This window comes from Mustelus asterias, chromosome 4 (assembly GCF_964213995.1).
Source record: "Mustelus asterias chromosome 4, sMusAst1.hap1.1, whole genome shotgun sequence".
Classification (NCBI taxonomy): domain Eukaryota; kingdom Metazoa; phylum Chordata; class Chondrichthyes; order Carcharhiniformes; family Triakidae; genus Mustelus; species Mustelus asterias.
In genome coordinates, this window is record NC_135804.1 from 67,324,107 (window position 1) to 67,343,670 (window position 19,564).

The window sequence follows — 19,564 nt, forward strand, 5'->3', positions numbered from 1 at the left end:
GATCGAAGTGTACAAAATTATGAGGGATATGGACAGAGTGGAACAGCTGTTCCCCTTAGTTGAAGGGTCAATCACGAAGGGACATAGGTTCAAAGTGAGGGGCAGGAGGTTTAAGGGAGGATGGGAAGAAAAACCTTTTTACCCAGAGGGTGGTGACGGTCAGGAATACACTGTCTGGGAGGGTGGTGGAGGTGAGTTGCCACAGATCCTTTAAAAAGTATCGGGAAGAGCACTTGGCACATTATAACATTCAAGGCTATGGGTCAAATGTTGGTAAATGGGATTAGGCGTGAGATCTGCATCTGTGTGTCGATGCAGACCTGATGGGCCAAAGGGCCCCTTCTGCATTGTACAATTCTATGATTCTATCATTGAAGTTTCTCATCCCGGAAACAATTTTTGTAAACCTCTTCTGTACTCCCTCCAATGTGTTCACATCCTTCCTATAGTGTGGTGCACAGAATTGTACACAATGCTCTAGCTGAGGTTTAACTGGTGTTTTATGCAAACAGCATAAATGAAATGTAGACAATGAGCATAGGCAGGCAAACTATGGAATTAGGCAGACACACTCCACTTGCTGGAGATATCAATGTACACTATGTGAATATCCTGGCTGATCTTTTCCTATTACATAGTTCAGGGCCACTGATAGCACCTTTCCCAATGTCTCAGAGGTTGTCAAACTTACATAGACAATGGACAGACCCAGGAGCATTCCTGATCTGTGTCACTAATCTTTGTTCAGTGATTAAAAGTTTATTTATTAGTGTCACTTATAAGTAGGCTCATGAAGTTACTGTGAAAATTCCCTCGTTGCCCCACTCTGGCGCCTGTTCAGGTACACTGCGGGAGAATTTAGCATGGCCAAAGCACCTAACCAGCACGTCTTTATTAATGAAGCTTAATGAATGATGTTATTAATGAAGCATTAAGTCAGATTTGGGTAGAGGTATGGTATTTCTGATCTGGAGTCCTGTTTGAGGAGTACAACCAGTTTGACTGACATCCTCTGTTTCTTCCTGAAGCTGCCTGGTGTACTTTGGATGGGAAATAACTTGGAGGCTACTGGGAGAGATAGACATCAGGAGCTGCGGAATTTGATTGGACAAGCAGTACCCTCTCCCTCACAGGAAGCCAGTATCACAAGCAGCAAACCCTTTGCGTATTTTGTAATCAGTTACTTCCAAGAATATTTGTTGACTATTTTAAGCACGTTAATTATTAAGGAGAGCTGAAGTAGTAGAGCTGCAAGAATCTGATAAACTTGAACCAAAGAAGGGATGGGAATGCCTGATAGATCGTAGTTGAATTCTATTTTATTTAACAGAGAGCTGGGAGAGCGACACCCACTTGGCCCCAAGCCTGAGCCAAAGCTGACCCTCCACCAACACTCCTCTCACTCTTATTCACCTTAACCAAGTTAGGATCTAAAGATAGTCTGGTTCCAGCATAGCTGGGACCTGATTTTGCCTTGTGTGAGTGATGGGTTAGAGATACCCAGTATTCTTCCTCCACTGCTATTCTTTCATTTCCTTGGAAAGGATTTTAAGAAGCAATATTTCCCCCCACTCCCCACTGCTTCTAATCTCGCCCACTCCATCTACCTTCACTCCCTCTAATACTGGCATCACCAGTTGGGTGAATATTCAGATATACAGAAAGAGGTCGATGGTGGAGATTGGTTGTTTGGAATCGGTTTGGCCACTTTCCACATTCAGGAGCTCAGATTCTAATAAAGAGGCAATCACATAACTGTAGTTCCTTTGTCATTGTTAGAAAGCTGCACATTTCCATCTACAGACTTGACTATTCAATATCAACTTCTGAAGCTCCTTCTATAGTTCCCTTCTTTACCGTGCCCTTTATTTGTCCCATATTTACTATTTATGTCTCTCTCTCCTGCGTCCCTCCTTTTTTATCTCTCTCACCCATCACTTCCTTATCTAGATCCAATTTCCAATCATCTCCTCCCCGTGCCTCCTCCCGGTACCTCTCCGTCCTATATCTTTCCCTCCATACCTCTTCCCCAGCATTCCCCCATATCTCTCCTGCTATACATCTCCCCATTTCTCACTCTCATCTATCCCTACTATTGTTATCCTCTGTCACTCCCCCTTATCTCTCGTCCCATATCACTTGCCCTGTTTCACCCTTGCCCTGTTTCACCCTTGCCTTAGCTCCCACTTCATGGGGAGGTAGTAAATTGGATTAGACACTGGCTCAATGGAAGAAGCCAGAGAGTGGTTGTGGAGGATTGCTTCTCTGAGTGGAGGCCGGTGACTAGTGGTGTGCCACAGGGATCGGTGTTGGGTCCATTGTTGTTTGTCATCTATATCAATGATCTGGATGATAATGTGGTCAATTGGATCAGCAAGTTTGCTGATGATACAAAGATTGGAGGTGTAGTGGACAGTGAGGAAGGTTTTCAAAGCTTGCAGAGGGATTTGGACCAACTAGAAAAATGGGCTGAAAAATGGCAAATGGAATTTAACGCAGACAAGTGTGAGATATTGCACATTGGAAGGACAAACCAAAGTAGAACATACAGGGTAAATGGTAGGACTCTGAAGAGTGCAGTTGAACAGAGGGATCTGGGAATACAGGTACAGAATTCCCTAAAAGTGACGTCACAGGTGGATAGGGTCGTAAAGAGTGCCTTTGGTACATTGTCCTTTATAAATCGGAGTATCGAGTATAAAAGTTGGAGTGTTATGGTAAGGTTACATAAGGCATTGGTGAGGCCAAATTTGGAGTATTGTGTACAGTTTTGGTCACCTCGTTACAGGAAGGATGTAAATAAGGTTGAAAGAGTGCAGAGAAGGTTCACAAGGATGTTGCCGGGACTTGAGAAGCTGAGTTACAGAGAGAGATTGAATAGGTTGGGACTTTATTCCCTGGAGCGTAGAAGATTGAGGGGAGATTTGATAGAGGTGTATAAGATTTTGATGGGTATAGAGTGAATGCAAGCAGGCTTTTTCCGCTGAGGCTAGGGGAGAAAAAAACCAGAGGGCATGGGTTAAAGGTGAAAGGAGAAAAGTTTAAAGGGAATATTAAGGGGGGCTTCTTCATGCAGAGAGTGGTGGGAGTGTGGAATGAGCTGCCAGATAAAGTGGTAACACTTTTAACATTTAAGAAAAACTTGGACGGGTTCATGGATGAGAGGGGTGTGGAGGGATATGGTCCAAGTGCAGGTCAGTGGGACTAGGCAAAAAATGGTTCGGCACAGACAAGAAGGACCAAAAGGCCTGTTTCTGAGCTGTAATTTTCTATGGTTCTATGGTTCTGTTCCTCTGTCCCTTTACATGGGCCCTATATTTTTCCTCAACATCTCTCTCCATATCTTTTCCCCCATATCGCTCCCTCCCACATCTCTCTCCCTGCATGTCTGCCCCTGTATCTCTCCCTGTATAACTCCCCCATACTTGCCCTTGCATCGCTTCCCCTTATCTCTCTCCCCCATGTCTCTCACCCTATATTTTTCTCCCCTGTATCTGACAACAATCTCACTCCTATATTGATCTCCCTATATCTTTCCCCCATATCTCTCCCCTGTATCTCACACAATTGCTCTCCCTTATAACCCTTCCCATGTATTTCTCCCCTGTATCTCTCCTTCTTGTATCCCTCTCCCCTGTATCACTCCCTCCTTTCCCCCCCGCCACCTGTATCTCTTCCCCTCAATATAAGACCATAAGACCATAAGACATAGGAGCGGAAGTAAGGCCATTCGGCCCATCGAGTCCACTCCACCATTCAATCATGGTTGATTTCAACTCCATTTACCCGCTCTCTCCCCATAGCCCTTAATTCCTCGAGAAATCAAGAATTTATCAATTTCTGTCTTGAAGACGCTCAACGTCTCGGCCTCCACAGCCCTCTGTGGCAATGAATTCCACAGACCCACCACTCTCTGGCTGAAGAAATTTCTCCTCATCTCTGTTCTAAAGTGACTCCCTTTTATTCTAAGGCTGTGCCCCCGCGTCCTAGTCTCCCCTGTTAATGGAAACAACTTCCCTACGTCCATCCTATCTAAGCCGTTCATTATCTTGTAAGTATCTCCTTCCCGAATCTCACTCCCCTGTATCTTCCCCCTCATATCAATCTCCTACATCTTTCCTCATTGTATCTCTTTCCCTGAACTGCTTCCCCCATTTTTCTTCCCTGTTTCTCTTTATTGGATCTCTCTCCTCCCCATATTGCTCCCCCATTTCCCTCTCCCGTATCTCTCCAAAAATCTCTCTCCCCGTAACTCTCTTCCCCGTATTTCTCTCCCATAACTCTTTGCCCATTTCTCTCCCCCATAACACTCTCCCCATATCTCTCCTATATCTCTCTCCTCGTGTTTCTCTTCTATTTCTCTCTCTCCCTGTCTCCCTCTCTCTCCCATATCACTCTCACCATACCTTTCTGTCTCTCCTGTATCAGTTTCCCCTTATCTCTCTCCCCAATATTTTCCCCTCCCGTATATCTCCATCATATCTCTCTCCCGTATTTCTCCTGTTTCTCTCTCCCCCTAACTCTCCCTCCCTAACTCTCTCCCCATATCACTCTCTCCCATATCTCTCTCCCCATAACTCTCTCCCCTGTATCTATCCCCCATATCATTCTCTCCCCCATATCATTCTCTTGTATTTCTCTCTGTATCTCAGTATACCCGTATCTTTCTCCCCCATTTCTCTCACCTCCTGGTATCACTCACCCTGATCTCTCTCCTTAGGGATGGGATTTACGACCATTTAGAAAGATGCGGATTAATCCGGGATAGTCAGCACGGATTTGTGAAGGGCAAATCTTGCCTCACAAATTTGATAGAATTTTTTGAGGAGGTAACTAGGTGTGTTGATGAAGGTAGGGCGGTTGATGTCATATACATGGATTTTAGTAAGGCGTTTGATAAGGTCCCCCATGGTCGGCTTATGATGAAAGTAAGGAGGTGTGGGATAGAGGGAAAGTTGGCCGATTGGATAGGTAACTGGCTATCTGATCGAAGACAGAGGGTGGTGGTGGATGGAACATTTTCGGACTGGAGGCAGGTTGCTAGTGGAGTGCCGCAGGGATCGGTGCTTGGTCCTCTGCTCTTTGTGATTTTTATTAATGACTTAGAGGAGGGGGCTGAAGGGTGGATCAGTAAATTTGCTGATGACACCAAGATTGGTGGAGTAGTGGATGAGATGGAGGGGTGTTGTAGGCTGCAAAGAGACATAGATAGGATGCAAAGCTGGGCTGAAAAATGGCAAATGGAGTTTAACCCTGATAAATGTGAGGTGATTCATTTTGGTAGGACTAATTTAAATGTGGATTACAGGGTCAAAGGTAGGGTTCTGAAGACTGTGGAGGAACAGAGAGATCTTGGGGTCCATATCCACAGATCTCTAAAGGTTGCCACTCAAGTGGATAGAGCTGTGAAGAAGGCATATAGTGTGTTAGCTTTTATTAACAGGGGGTTGGAGTTTAAGAGCCGTGGGGTTATGCTGCAACTGTACAGGACCTTGGTGAGACCGCATTTGGAATATTGTGTGCAGTTCTGGTCACCTCACTATAAGAAGGATGTGGAAGCGCTGGAAAGAGTGCAGAGGAGATTTACCAGGATGCTGCCTGGTTTGGAGTGTCGGTCTTATGAGGAAAGGTTGAGGGAGCTGGGGCTGTTCTCTCTGGAGCGGAGGAGATTGAGGGGAGACTTAATAGAGGTTTATAAAATGATGAAGGGGATAGATCGAGTGAACGTTCAAAGACTATTTCCTCGGGTGGATGGAGCTATTACAAGGGGGCATAACTATAGGGTTCATGGTGGGAGATATAGGAAGGATATCAGAGGTAGGTTCTTCACGCAGAGAGTGGTTGGGGTGTGGAATGGACTGCCTGCAGTGATAGTGGAGTCAGACACTTTAGGAACATTTAAGCGGTTATTGGATAGGCACATGGAGCACACCAGGATGGTAGGGAGTGGGATAGCTTGATCTTGGTTTCAGATGAAGGTCGGCACAACATCGTGGGCCGAAGGGCCTGTTCTGTGCTGTACTGTTCTATGTTCTATGTTCTATGTTCTCTTCCATCTGCCTCTCCACATATCACTCTTCCCCCATAGCTCTCACCTCTCTCCCTGATATCTCTCTCTCTCCCATAACTATCCACTGTATCTTTCTCCCCGTATGTCCCTGTAGCTCTCTCCCATATCTCTCACCACCGTATCTCTCACCACCGTATCTCTCACCACCGTATCTTTCACCACCGTATCTCTCACCACCGTATCTCTCACCACTGTATCTCTCCCTCCATGGGCCGAATTTTACCGGCATGTCCGCCTGAGTTTTGTATGATCCTGCCTGAGGCCAACGGAGAATGCCGTTCTCCAAGGGGCAGGCATGCGGTAAAATTCCGGCCCATGTCTCCCTCCCGCATCTCTCTCTCTTGTATCTCTCCTGAATATCTATCTCCTGTGTCTGTCTCCCCATAGTATCTCTCCCACATATCTCTCCCCATATCTCTCTCCTCTGTATCTCTCTCTTGTATTTCAACCCCTGTATCTCTTCCCGTATCGCTTTCCCCTGTATCTCCCCCCCCCCCCTTATCTCTCTCCCTTGCATCACCCTTCCTATATCTCTCTCATGTACCTCTTCCCATACCTCATTCCTTGTATCTCTCCCCATATCATTGTTCCCCATATCTCTTTCTCTGTACCTCTTGCCATCCCTGTATCTCTCCCGTATCTCTCTCCTCTGTATCTCTCTCCTCTGTATCTCTCTCCTCTGTATCTCTCTCCAGTGTCTCATTCTGCATAACTCTCCCCACATCTCTTTCCCCTGTATCTCTTCCCCATATCTCTCTCTTATGTGCCTCTCTCTCTCTCTCTCCATATCTCATTCCTGTATCTCTCGCCCATCTTTCTCTCCCCATATCTTTCTCCCCCCACATCTTCCCCATATTTCTTTCCCCTGTACTCTCACTCCATATCTCTCTTCTCATATCTCTCACCCCTGTATCGCTGTCTCCCCACATATTTCTTCCCTGTATTTCTCTCCTATATTGCTTCCCCGTATTTCATTCCAATCTCTCTACCCGTATCTCTCTCTCCCCTTACCTCTTTCCCCACATCTCTTTCCATATCTATCTCCCATACCTCTCCCCATATCTCTCTCCCTGTATCTCTCTCACCCTGTGTTTTCCCTCATATCTCCTGTATCTCTCCCCATATCTCTCTTCCACATATCTCCCTCTCCCCATATCTCTCTTGCACATATCTCATTCTGTCACTCTCCCCATATCTCTCTCCCTTGTATCTCCCTCCTGTATTGCTCCCCTATGTCTCGCTCCATTTTCTCTCCTTGTATCTCTCTCCCACATCTCCCTTCCATGTATCTCTCTCCCCATTTCACTTCCCCTCCATATCTCTCCATCCGATACCTTGCTCCATATCACTCTCCCCATATCTCTCTCCTGCATCCCTCTCCCTCAGGTTTCTTTTCTCATATCCCTCTGCCTAGGTATCCCTTCTGTATCCCTCTCTCCAGTATCTCTCCCCCATATTGTGCTCTCCCATGTCTCTCCCCTGGTATTTCTCTCCCATATCTCTGTATCTCTCTCCCCGTATCACTTATCTCTGTGTCTCTTTCCTGTATTGCTCCCCCGTATCTCTCTCTGACCTCTCTCCCTGTATCTCTCGCCCTGTATCTCTCTCCCCATATTTCTTGCCCCCCGTATCTCTCACCCCCGTATTTCTTGCCCCCTGTATCTCCCACCCCTCCATATCTCTCACTCCCCCTGTATCTCTCGCCCCCCACATCTCTCACGCCCCATATCTCTCACCCCCGTATCTCTCGCCCCCGTATCTCTCGCCCCTGTATCTCTCGCCCCCTGTATCTCTCACCCCCGTATCTCTCGCCCCCGTATCTCTCGCCCCCGTATCTCTTTCCCCGTATCTCTCTCCCCGTATCTCTTTCCCCGTATCTCTCTCCCCGTATCTCTCTCCCCGTATCTCTCTCCCCATATCTCTCTCCTCGTATCGTTCTCCCCGTATCTTTCTCCCCCATATCTCCCTGTATCTCTCTCTTCTGTATATCTTTCCCCTGTGTCTCTCACTCTGCTTCCTCTCTCTCCTATATCTCGCTCCATGTATCTCGCTCCCCTGAAACTCTCTGCTATACATTTCCCCTTATATCTCTCCCCACATCGCCCTCTCCTCATACCTTTCTACCCGTATCTTTCCCAATAACATTCTGCTATATCTATACCATCCTTCCTGTATCCCTCTTGCCCATATCTCTATCCCCATATCTCTTTTCTCTGTATCTATCTCCCCATAAATCTCTCCCCTCTCTCCGATAAATCTCTCCCATATCTTTGTCCATCTATCTCACTTCTCTGAATCTCTCTCTTCTACGTCTCCCTGTATCTCTCTTCCTGTATCTCTCTTTCTCTGTATCTCTCTGCCATATCTCTCCCCATATCTCTCTGCCTGTATTCCTCTCTCCCAGCCTGTATTCCTCTCTCCCCTAACTCTGACCCTCACATCTCTCTGCCCCATATCTGCCTCATATTTCTCTCACCTGTATCTCTCCTCTTTATCTCTCTCCACTGTATCTCTCTCCCCAATACCTCTCCCTCCCAAATCTCTCTTCATGTAGCTCACTCCTGTATCTCACAGCCCCAAATCTCTCTGCTGTACTTCTCCCCATATATATCTCTCCCCCGTATCTCTCTCTCCCCCATAACCCTCTATCCGTATCTTTCCCCATAACTCTCTCTGCCATATCTCTTTCTCCCTGTATCTGTCTTTCCTGTCTCTCTTCCCTGTATCTCTCTCCCCCATATCTACTCCCCAGAATTCGATCTCCTGTATCTCTATCCCATATTTCTATCTCCTGTATCTCTCTCCCTGTATTTATCCCCATCATATCTCACCCCTATTTCTCTCTTCCCAATCCTCTCTTCTGTATCCTTCCACCCCATAGTTCTGTCCACCATATATCTCCCATATTTCTCTCCCCATGGTTCTATCCCAGTATATCTCTTCCATATATCTCTCTCCACCATATCTATCTCCTCCATATCTCTCTCCATGTATATCTCTCCCTCTTTCATATCGCTCTCTGTCCTATTTCTCTTCCCCATATCTCCCTGCCGTATCTTTCTCCCTCATATTTCTCTCCCTAGTATCTCTCCCATGTATCTCTCTCCCCTGTATCTTTCAGCCCTGTATCTTTCAACCCTGTATCTCTCTCTCCATATATCTCTGCTGTACCTCCCTCCATTATCACTCCCATATGTCTCTCCTCATATCTCTCATCCTTGTATATCTCCACCATATCTCTCTCCCCCTGTATATTTCTCCCCATGTTGCTCTCCTGTCACTCACCCTGTATCTCACTTTCTTGTATCTCTCACTTATATTGCTCCCCCATATCTTTCTATCTATCACCATATCTATCTCTCCCCGTATCTCCCTCTCTATACCTCTCTCTCCCCTATTTGTCCCCTTTATCTCTCTCACATACCTCTTGCCATATTTCTCTCCAATAGATCTCCCTCATATCTCTCTCCCCGTATTCCTCTCGCACATAACTCTGTAACCCATATCTAGTTCCCCAAAATTCTGTCTCTGTATCTATCTCTCTCCGATACCTTTCTCTCCCATATCTCTCGCCATGTATCTCACTCCCCTGAACCTCTCTCCTGGACCTGTAACTCTCTCCCCATATCTCTCTTCCTGTATCCCTCTGTCCCATAACTCTGTCCCATATATTGCTCTTCACCATACCTATCTCCCTCGTAATTCTCTCCTGTGTATTTCTCCCCTGTATCTCTCCCCTTATCTCTCTCCCCGTATCTCTCTCCCCGTATCTCTCTCCCCGTATCTCTCTCCCTGTATCTCTCTCCCCGTATCTTTTTCCCCTGTATCTCTTTCTCCCGCAACTCTCCCTTGTATCTCTCTCTCTGATACCTCCCCCTCCCATACCTCTTTTCGTGTTGCTTACTCCTGTATCTCACTGTCCAAATCTCTTTTCTATATCTCTCCTGCATACCTCTCTCTCCCGATATCTGTCTACCCGTACCTTTCCCACATCTCTCTCGGCTGTGTCTCTCCCCCATATCTCTCTCCCTGAATCCCTCTCTCCTGTAACTGTCTCCCCTTATTTCTCTCCCCATATGTCTCTCCCCCATTTTTCTTGCCCCCGTATAAGTCCTCCATTGGTTTCTCCCCCCGTATCTCTCTCCCTCATATCTCTCTCCCCCAAATCTCCCCGTATCTCTGTCCTTGTATCTCTTACCTGCATATCTCTCTTCTGTATCTCCAATACCTATCACTGTCTCTTTCTCCCCCATATCTTTCACCCATGTATCTCTCCCCCATATATCTCACTTCTGTCTCTCTCCCCCATAACTCCCCTGTATCACCTTCCTGTGTTACTTTTCCATAACTCACTTCCCTGTATCTCTCTCCCTGGATCTCTCTCTCTCCCATATCTGTTTTTCCTACATCTCTCTCTCCCATATCACTTTCCCCATATCTTTGTTTAGGGCAGCACAGTGGTTGGCACTGCTGCCTCATAACCCCAGGGACCTGGGTTCAGTTCCAACCTCTGGTCACTGCCTGTTTGGAGTTTGCACATTCTCCCCTTGTCTGTATGAGTTTCCTCCGGATGCTCCAGTTTCCTCCCATGGTCCATGGGGGGTTAGGTTGGTTGGCCATGCTAAATTGCCCACTCTCCCCGTATATTTTTCCTCATATCTGTCTCCCTGTATCTCTCCATTCCATGTGTCTACCCGTCTCTCTCTCTCTCTTTCTCCCCATATCTCTCTCCCCATATCTTTCTCCCTTATCTCTCCCCCATATCTCTCTCTACTGTAACCTTCTCCCCTCTATCTCTCTCCCCTATATCTCTCCCTTGTATCACTCCCTCCTGTATCTCACTTCATTGTATCTTTCACCTGTATCTCTCTCCCCATACCTCTCTCCCCCTACCTCATTTCCCTGTATATCTCTCTCGCATCTCTCCCCTGTATCTCTCTCCTCCATATCTCTTCACCTCTTGTCTATTTTCCCTGTCTTCTCCCCTATGTTGGGGATGGTACAGTCAATGTACCCCTGTCAGTTTACTGCCAATGTTAAAATGAATATTTCACTCAGTTTTACATGTGGGGTTCTGCAGACAGAGTAACCGCTCTCTGTTGGGGTTTACACTGGCACTCAAGTGCCGTGAGTTGATGTTCTGTCAGCGTCTGCCTGGGATCTCATAGTGTCCTCAATCCTTCCAGCTTTAAATATTCTCAATCTGAACAGTTTACAACTCAAATAAACCCCAAAGAGGAAATGGCTTCTCAGCAATTGGTCCTTAAATGCAGCTTGCCCTATTGGACATCTATTTAACTCCCTCTGGAATGGTCTACAAATACTGACTGACTGAGAGGAGAGACCACTAACTCGGACACAAGGTGAATATGGAAGTTTTTCTGGCATTTACAGGCTTCACAATTACATACAGATCTTTCTCTTTCGACTCCCACATTCTTTCTATTCCCACGCTCAGAATAAGAACTTTCCCCTCGAAAGTGCTGGTTTTAATAAAGGCCTTTCACTAATACCATGAACATTGGGATACCTGGCTCATCATCACTGTCCCTCATTTAAGTTCCAGTCTACAACCAGAGTAGCTGAAAACACTTGGGCTGTTGAGAGAACAGTGGGGAGAGAGGATAGGATAAAGGAGGAAGGGATGCACTAATGCTACATGACCCAAATCCCAACTGGCCATGTTTAACCAGGATGCTGTGCTAGTGTGAGATGAGGGCTCAACAATATGGCAAATGACAGTGACACTCATTCATCAGTTCATAGGTTATTACACAGTAACACTCCTGAATCTATTTGGAAAAGCAACAGCTCCCCCCACCTTTTGTGTCATCTGGTCTGAGCAGATTCTGTCCGAGGGAATGGTGTGTGGGAAGGGGTGTGTGAGGAGAGGGATTATGTGCGGGGAGGGGGCTGTGTTGGGGGAGGGAATCTGTAGGGGAGGGAGTGTGTGGGGGAAGTGGGTATGTGGGGGAGGGGGATTGTGGGGGAAGTGGATGTGCAGGGAAGGGAATGAGTGGAGGGAGTGTGCATGGATGAGGGATGTGGGTGGGAGTGTGTGTGAAGGGCTGTGTGCGGAAGAGGTGAGGGGTGTGTGGGAAGGAGTATGCAGGATGGGGTTGGGGGGACAACCGTGTAGGGAAAGGGGGTGGGGTGTGGAGGAGGGAGATGTGGGAGAGGGGTGTTGGTGAGCGGTGTGGGGGCAGAGCATGGTGGAGTGGGTAGGCATATGTGGGGGAGTGTTGAGGGGATGGTGGTGGTTTGTGGGGTGAAGCGTGTGTGCAGGAGGGTGTGTGAGGGAGTGTTGTAGGGACTGTGGGAGTTTGTGGGGTGCTGTGGGACAGGGGTGTTTTATCTGGGTTAAGGTTTAACAGCTCGCAACTGACAGGCAGTGTTGCTACTTCATTTGTGTCCATTTAGCCGAGTTTGTGCATCATTTAGTTTGGTAGCTCCAATCTCTACAACATTCAGCTGCTAATGTTTCACTTTTGTTCGAAAATTAGAATAGCAACTCACAGCTGTTAAGATCTAGATTTAGAAACTGAATTGATTTTCACTATTAACACAGGATAGATATGGTAACCTGTGCTGCATTATTGACTGCATTGAATTCATTATTATATTATTATGTACATGACGTTATCTGAATAAAACACATATTAAATCCAGTTACTTCTCCTGAATTGTTAATTCCAATTGCCGTCATTGCTCTGCTCATGAAATCAAATCTTTGCCCCACTCTCTGACCTCTGGGTCAGAGGGTTGTGGGTTCAAGTCCCAATATGGTGACTTGAGCTTGTCATCCAATCTTGTACTCCAGTTCTTCTTGATGTCGTAGCCAACATTTACTCTTCAAGAAACATCACTAACAAAGCAGATTGTCTCATTGTTGTTTGTGGGATCTTGCTATGCACACAGTGACCTCCATGTTTTTGTAGAGAAAATGTGTGCTTGGAAATGTTGGGGTATCTTGAGTCTTTGAAAGGAGCTATGTGAATGCAAAATCCTTCATTTAAAAACAAAACACTTTTTTTCCTTACGAATGTGTGCATTGGCTTGGTGATTGGAGGTGAAAGCTATTTGAACAGGGATGAAAGGAGACTATAGAGAGCAAGTGTCAAGCTAAAGAACTGAAGAAAGGTTCTAAAACCAAGGAGTGGGACAGAAGAAAGTTCTAGGAAGGCTGAAGTCAAAAGAACAAAAGTCGGGAACCTGAGAAGGTTCTGTTCAGTGAAGTTGAGAGTGAGGAGTAAGGAAAGACAAAGCTGTAGGAAGCAGAGGTAAAGCAATCAGCTTGTGAGAAACCAGAGATCTGAGGTGATCAGAGGTTTGGTGATATCTTAATACAACCTGTGGTGTTCTGTTGGCTTGGCTGTGTACATGAAAGATTGTGTGGAATGCACATGGCAATTCAGCGCAGAGGAATACTAAAAGGAGAGGTTGAAACCCTGGAGGTGAACCGTTAGTGAAGACATCCAACAGAACGCATCATTTGGGAGAAGATTCTAAGGTGTATTCTTCAAAAGTGGAGATTGGAAACCCTCATAGAGTCTTAGAGGTTTACAGCATGGAAACAGGCCCTTCGGCCCAACTTGTCCATGCCGCCCTTTTTTTTTAAAACCTCGAAGCTAATCCCAGTTGCCTGCATTTGCCCCATATCCCTCTATACCCATCGTACCCATGTAACTATCTAAATGCTTTTTAAAAGATAAAATTATACCCACCTCTACTACTACCTCTGGCAGCTTGTTCCAGACACTCACCACCCTCTGTGTGAAAGAATTGCCCCTCTGGACACTTTTGTATCTCTCCCCTCTCACCTTCAACCTATGCCTTCTAGTTTTAGACTCCCCTACCTTTGGGAAAAGATATTGACTATCTACCTTGTCTATGCCCCTCATTATTTTATAGACCTCTATATAGTCACCCCTCAGCCTCCTACGCTCTAGAGAAAAAGGTCCCAATCTATTCAGCCTCTCCTTATAACTCAATCCATCAAGTCCCTGTAGCATCCTAGTAAATCTTTTCTGCACTCTTTCTAGTTTAACAATATCCTTTCTATAATAGGGTGACCAGAATTGCACACAGTATTCCACGTGTGGCCTTACCAATGTCTTGTACAGCTTCAATAAGACGTCCCAACTCCTGTATTCAATGTTCTGACCGATGAAACCCAGCATGCCAAATGCCTTCTTCACCACTCTGTCCACCTGTGACTCCACTTTCAAAGAGCTATGAACATGTACCCCTAGATCTCTTTGTTCTGTAACTCCCTACTATTAACTGAGTAAGTCCTGCCCTGGTTCAATCTACCTTGCATTTGTCTAAATTAAACTCCATCTGCCATTCATCAACCCACTGGCCCAATTGATCAAGATTCCGTTGCAATTGGAGATAACTTTCTTCACTGTCCATTAAGCCACCAATCTCAGTGTCATCTGCAAACTTACTAACCATGCCCCCTATATTCTCATCCAAATCATTAATATAAATGACGAAACAGTGGACCCAGCACTGATCCCTGAGGCACACCGCTGGTCACAGGCCTCCAGTTTGAAAAACAACTCTCTACAACCACCCTCTGGCTTCTGTCAAGAAGCCAATTTTGTATCCATTTAGATACTTCATCTGGATCCCGTGAGATTTAACTTTATGCAACAACCTACCATGCGGTACCTTGTCAAAGTCCATGTAGACAACATCAACTGCACTGCCCTCATCTACCTTCTTAGTTAACCCTTCAAAAAACTCAATCAAATTTGTGAGATATGATTTTCCACTCACAAAGCCATGCTGACTGTTCCTAATCAGTCCTTGCATCTCTAAATGCCTGTAGATTCTGTCTCTCAAAATACCTTCCAACAATTTATCCATCACAGATGTGAGGTTCACTGGCCTGTAGTTCCCAGGCTTTTCCCTGCAGCCCTTTATAAACAAAGGCACAACATTTGCCACTCTCCAATCTTCAGGCACCTCACCCCATGACTATCGATGATTCAAATAGCTCGGCTAGGGGATCCGCAATTTCCTCCCTTGCCTCCCACAACGTCCTGGGATATACTTCATCAGGTCCTGGGGATTTATCTACCTTGATGCGCTTTAAGACTTCCAGCACCTCCTTCTCTGTAATATGTACACTCCTCAAGACATCACTATTTATTTCCCCAAGTTCCCTAACATCCATGCTTTTCTCAACAGTAAATACTGGTGAGAAATATTCATTTAGGATCTCACCCATCTCTTGTGGATCCGCACATAGATGACCTTGTTGATCCTTAAGAGGCCCTACTCTCTCCCTTGTTACTCTTTTGCCCTTTATGTATTTGTAGAAGCTCTTTGAATTCTCCTTTGCCTTATCTGCCAAAACAATTTTGTGTCCCCTTTTTGCCCTCCTGATTTCTCTCTTAACTCTAATCCTACACCACCTATACTCTTCAAGAGATTCACTTGATCCCAGCTGCCTATGCATGTCATGTGCCTCTTTCTTCTTTTGACCAGGGCCTCAATATCCTGAGTCATTCAGGGTTCCCTACTTCTGCCAGCCTTGCCCTTCACTATAAGAGGAATGTGTTTACAGCTGGCATTTGTCAGAAATGCAGCAAATTGTGTGTGACTTTTCTTGACAGAGTTTCCTACAGTGGAATCTTCCAGAATCAACAAAGAAGCATGCTAAATGCGATCTAGTAAAAATGAGTTGGATTTAATTGTAACTGTGATAACATAGATAAGATAGAAATGCAAGACAGCTCCGAGGATTCTAGATCTGGTGAGGCTGACGTCAAGGTGAGGAGACAGAATCTGTCTGCAATGAATTGAGTCAATCTCCTAATGGGTAAACTGACAGAAGACCAGTGTGAGTTGTTCAATAGTACAGGGACCAGTTTGGACCCTATTGGGATTTACTCACCAATAAAGTCAGCCCATGGATAACTAACAAGATATGCGATAACACCAAAAGGAAAAGTAAAAAAAAACACAGATCGTGGTGAATGGGAAAAATATAAAGAGTGATAAAACAATTAGTAAGAGCTATAGAAGGATGTGTGAAAATAAACTTTCAATGGATAGCAACATCAACACAAAATGTTCTTATGATTATATGATGAAGGTGAGGGTTAATAGAGGCAACGTGCACACAGATAACAGCGATGTCAATGCAAATGGGGAAATGGTAGACACACTGAATAATTATTTGGCATCAATGTGTACACTGAAGCAAGTGGTCAGCATGCCAGATATCTCAAGCAAATGAATATTGAATCAGGGACCAAAAATAATATAAAAAGAATATAAACAAAATAACAGTAACGGGTAAATAGTCACTTGACAATACAGAATTTCTGTATTGCTGAAAAAAGAGGCATGCAATTGAAACTTTTCACCTTGCACTCATCAGGACAGATTCACAAGATTACCAACGGTAAAGAGAATAACAATTTATGCTGCATGAGAAGAGAGTGCTGATTGTTTGGCAAGTGGAATCTGATTAACAGATGTGGTGGTGAGGCCACAAAAATTCACGCAGGTCCCTGCCTTTGCAGACAGAACGAACATGTCATGCATTGCACCTTTTTGAACCAAACAGCCATTCCCTGGGCCATTCTCTATGGCACTGCCTTGATCAATCAGGGTCAACCTGCATGGTTTGATCTGAATAAAAATTTGGTAATTTTTCCTACTGCAAACTCCAGTTCTGATGATCTTATGATCCCATTGATGCTGGATCTGAATGGAGTGCACACATGGATTGATGCTAGATCTGAATGGAGCGTACACATGGATTGATGCTGGATCTGACTGAAGCGTACAGATGGATGGATGCTGGATCAGAATGGAGCGTACACATGGATTGATGCTGGATCTGACTGAAGCGTACAGATGGATGGATGCTGGATCAGAATGGAGCGTACACATGGATTGATGCTGGATCTGACTGAAGCGTACAGATGGATGGATGCTGGATCAGAATGGAGCGTACACATGGATTGATGCTGGATCTGACTGAAGCGTACACATAGATTGATGCTGGATCAAAATGGAGCGTATACATGTATTGATGCTGGATCAGAATGGAGCGTACACATGTATTGATGCTGGATCTAACTGGAGCATACACATGGATTGATGCTGGGATGTGGTCTGAATCATGAATAAGGCTACGTCAAATCGATGAATGTAATTAGATAGTTTGGCGTGGTATCCAATAAGCTAGATAAGTTAGCATCCCTGTATTTTTATGTGGACTTCCACAAAAACACACAGTAGGACATGCACAGACACTGCACACACACACACATACACAAATATATAGACATACATATAGGGACACACACACAAGCATGTATAAACACCTACACACACATAGACATATACAGACACAGAGAAATGCACAGTTACAGACAAGCAAATATTCAAATAAAATGCTGAGCATGTGACAATTAATTCCATGTATTTGACTGCACTGTACAGATTTAACCTTGTGAGGATTTAGACGAGTCTTTGTATTAGCTCCATCGCTGCAGTGGTTGTACTGTGCCCGAAGATGAACACTCCACACAGGATTGCGACTATTCCCCAAACAATCAAACACCACCTAAGAACAAAAAAGTACTTCAATAAAATGGTAGAAACCCAAACAAAACAGGAACCAATAAAGTATTTTTGAAGTGTAGTTATTTTTGTAATGTAGGAAATGTGTCAACCAATTTATACACTGCAAGCTCCCAAAAAAGGTAATGAACAGATAAACTGTTTTAATCTTGCTTTTTGAGGGATAATTGTTAACCAGGACTCTCTTGTTCTCCATTCAAATTGTACCAAGGGGATTTTACTGTCCAGTTCAGAGGGAGGATGGTCCCTCAGTTTAACATCACTGAAAGACAGTACTTCCAACAGTGCCCATTGTACTGCACTGGAAAAACAGTCTGGAGTCTGTGCTCTCAGCTCTGAAGGGGGACTTGAACTCACAACTATTGAACTCCAAAGTGTGAGTGAATCAAGACAATGAAGCTTTCTATATCCCTAGCACCAGGTTATGTCTTCAGGCTGGCCTATTGCTGGCCCTCTTCTCCATATGCCCCTTATACCCAGGATATCAAAATCCTGGGTATAAAGTACCAAAAAAATGAATAACATTAAATCTTTATGTCATTTTTGAGACCTGAGCTGGAGTGTTGTGTCCATTTCTAGATTTTCATTCTCCAGGTGGGTGGAGGGAGTCTGCCTGTCTTGGGAGAAAATGCCCATCAAGACACTGGGCACTTCATTGCTGGATAATGGGTGTGAGCTGGAGCTGGGCCATCTGAGCTGAGAAGAAGTGTGGAAGCAGCCACGGTGCTGCGCAGCGTGGAGGTGGACGGCTTAAATGGTGGCACTTTGTCTCAGTGAGAAAGAAAGACCAAGATCCTCCTTATCTCAGCCCTCACAACCCCTTCACCCTCCAAAACCCCCCATGCCATCTCATTACCCCCACCCACCCCATGTCACCTCATGCCCACTATGCCAAGCTCTACCCTTCCACCCTGTGAAGGGCAGAGTTTGGCATGAGGGGGATTCTTTGAACTTAGCTTCTAAAAGATCCCCCTCACGCAGACCAGGGTTCATGATTCCCATAAGTAGCCATAAACCATGACCCCTTAAAAAATGGCCTAACTGCCTGAAAATTGGGGAGAAGTAGTTTGTGCCTCAATGGAGCTGGTCAGGTCAGGAGTGCTCCAAAGCATTGACAAGTACAGCCCACACCTTTTAAAAACATTCATGAAAGTCAGGCAGCTTGCAAATGGGGTAAAGAGTCTCAGAATCGGGACCCACCCACCATTCTTATAGGGCCCCCAACTCATTCTGACTGAGTGAAAATCCAGGCCTGTATTTTAGGATGGATGTCAAAGCCTTACAAAGGGTACAGAACAGATTGACAATATTTATAGGGACTTTGGTGAATGTGGAGAAATAGCAGAAACTGGGATTGTTTTCCATAAAACAGAGGTAATTATCGGGAGATTTAGTATAATGTTTAAATTGATGAAGCGTTTTGGGAGCATAGATAGGACAAAACTATGTACTGGAGGCAGCTTTATAACCAGAGGGCACAGATTTAAGATAATTAGCAATTTCTTTATTTTAACGTAACAAATTGTTAAGATCTGTGAGGATGATGAGAATTCAGCAGTAACTTTCAATGGGGAAAATATTCAAAACAGAAACAAGTTGCAGTGTGGTATAGAGAACAAGAAGGGGGTCTCATTGGATAGTTCTTTCAAAGTGCCAGTACAAACACAATGATGGCCTCTTTCTGTGCTGTATGGTTCCAGGACTCTGCTGTACACTGCTGCAGGGTCCAGGCCTGGGGGATATTCTGCCTCCAAAGGAGTCCTGTAGGAAGAGATGGCAACATGTCTCAGACATTCAGATAGCTTGATTAAAATTTGTTGCATGTCCTCTGAGGTGAAGATGACAATATTCATCAGCTCAGATGTTTTTAGGGTTCTGGTCATT

The 19,564-nt window shown here is 45.1% G+C and overlaps 2 protein-coding genes across 2 annotated transcripts in view; one reads left to right on the forward strand and one right to left on the reverse strand.

The window, feature by feature from the left end:
* necab2 (N-terminal EF-hand calcium binding protein 2) overlaps nucleotides 1–1,057 on the forward strand; it is a 190,181-nt gene extending 189,124 nt beyond the window's left edge. Inside the window, exon 13 of the mRNA XM_078212021.1 lies at nucleotides 1,029–1,057. Within this exon, the coding sequence (XP_078068147.1) occupies nucleotides 1,029–1,057 (29 nt within the window). The remainder of the gene's footprint in view (nucleotides 1–1,028) is intronic.
* Nucleotides 1,058–17,557: 16,500 nt separating this feature from the next.
* Nucleotides 17,558–19,564, reverse strand: part of slc38a8a (solute carrier family 38 member 8a) — an 83,976-nt gene continuing 81,969 nt past the window's right edge. Inside the window, exon 10 of the mRNA XM_078212022.1 lies at nucleotides 17,558–17,663. Coding sequence (XP_078068148.1) covers nucleotides 17,558–17,663 — 106 coding nt within the window. The remainder of the gene's footprint in view (nucleotides 17,664–19,564) is intronic.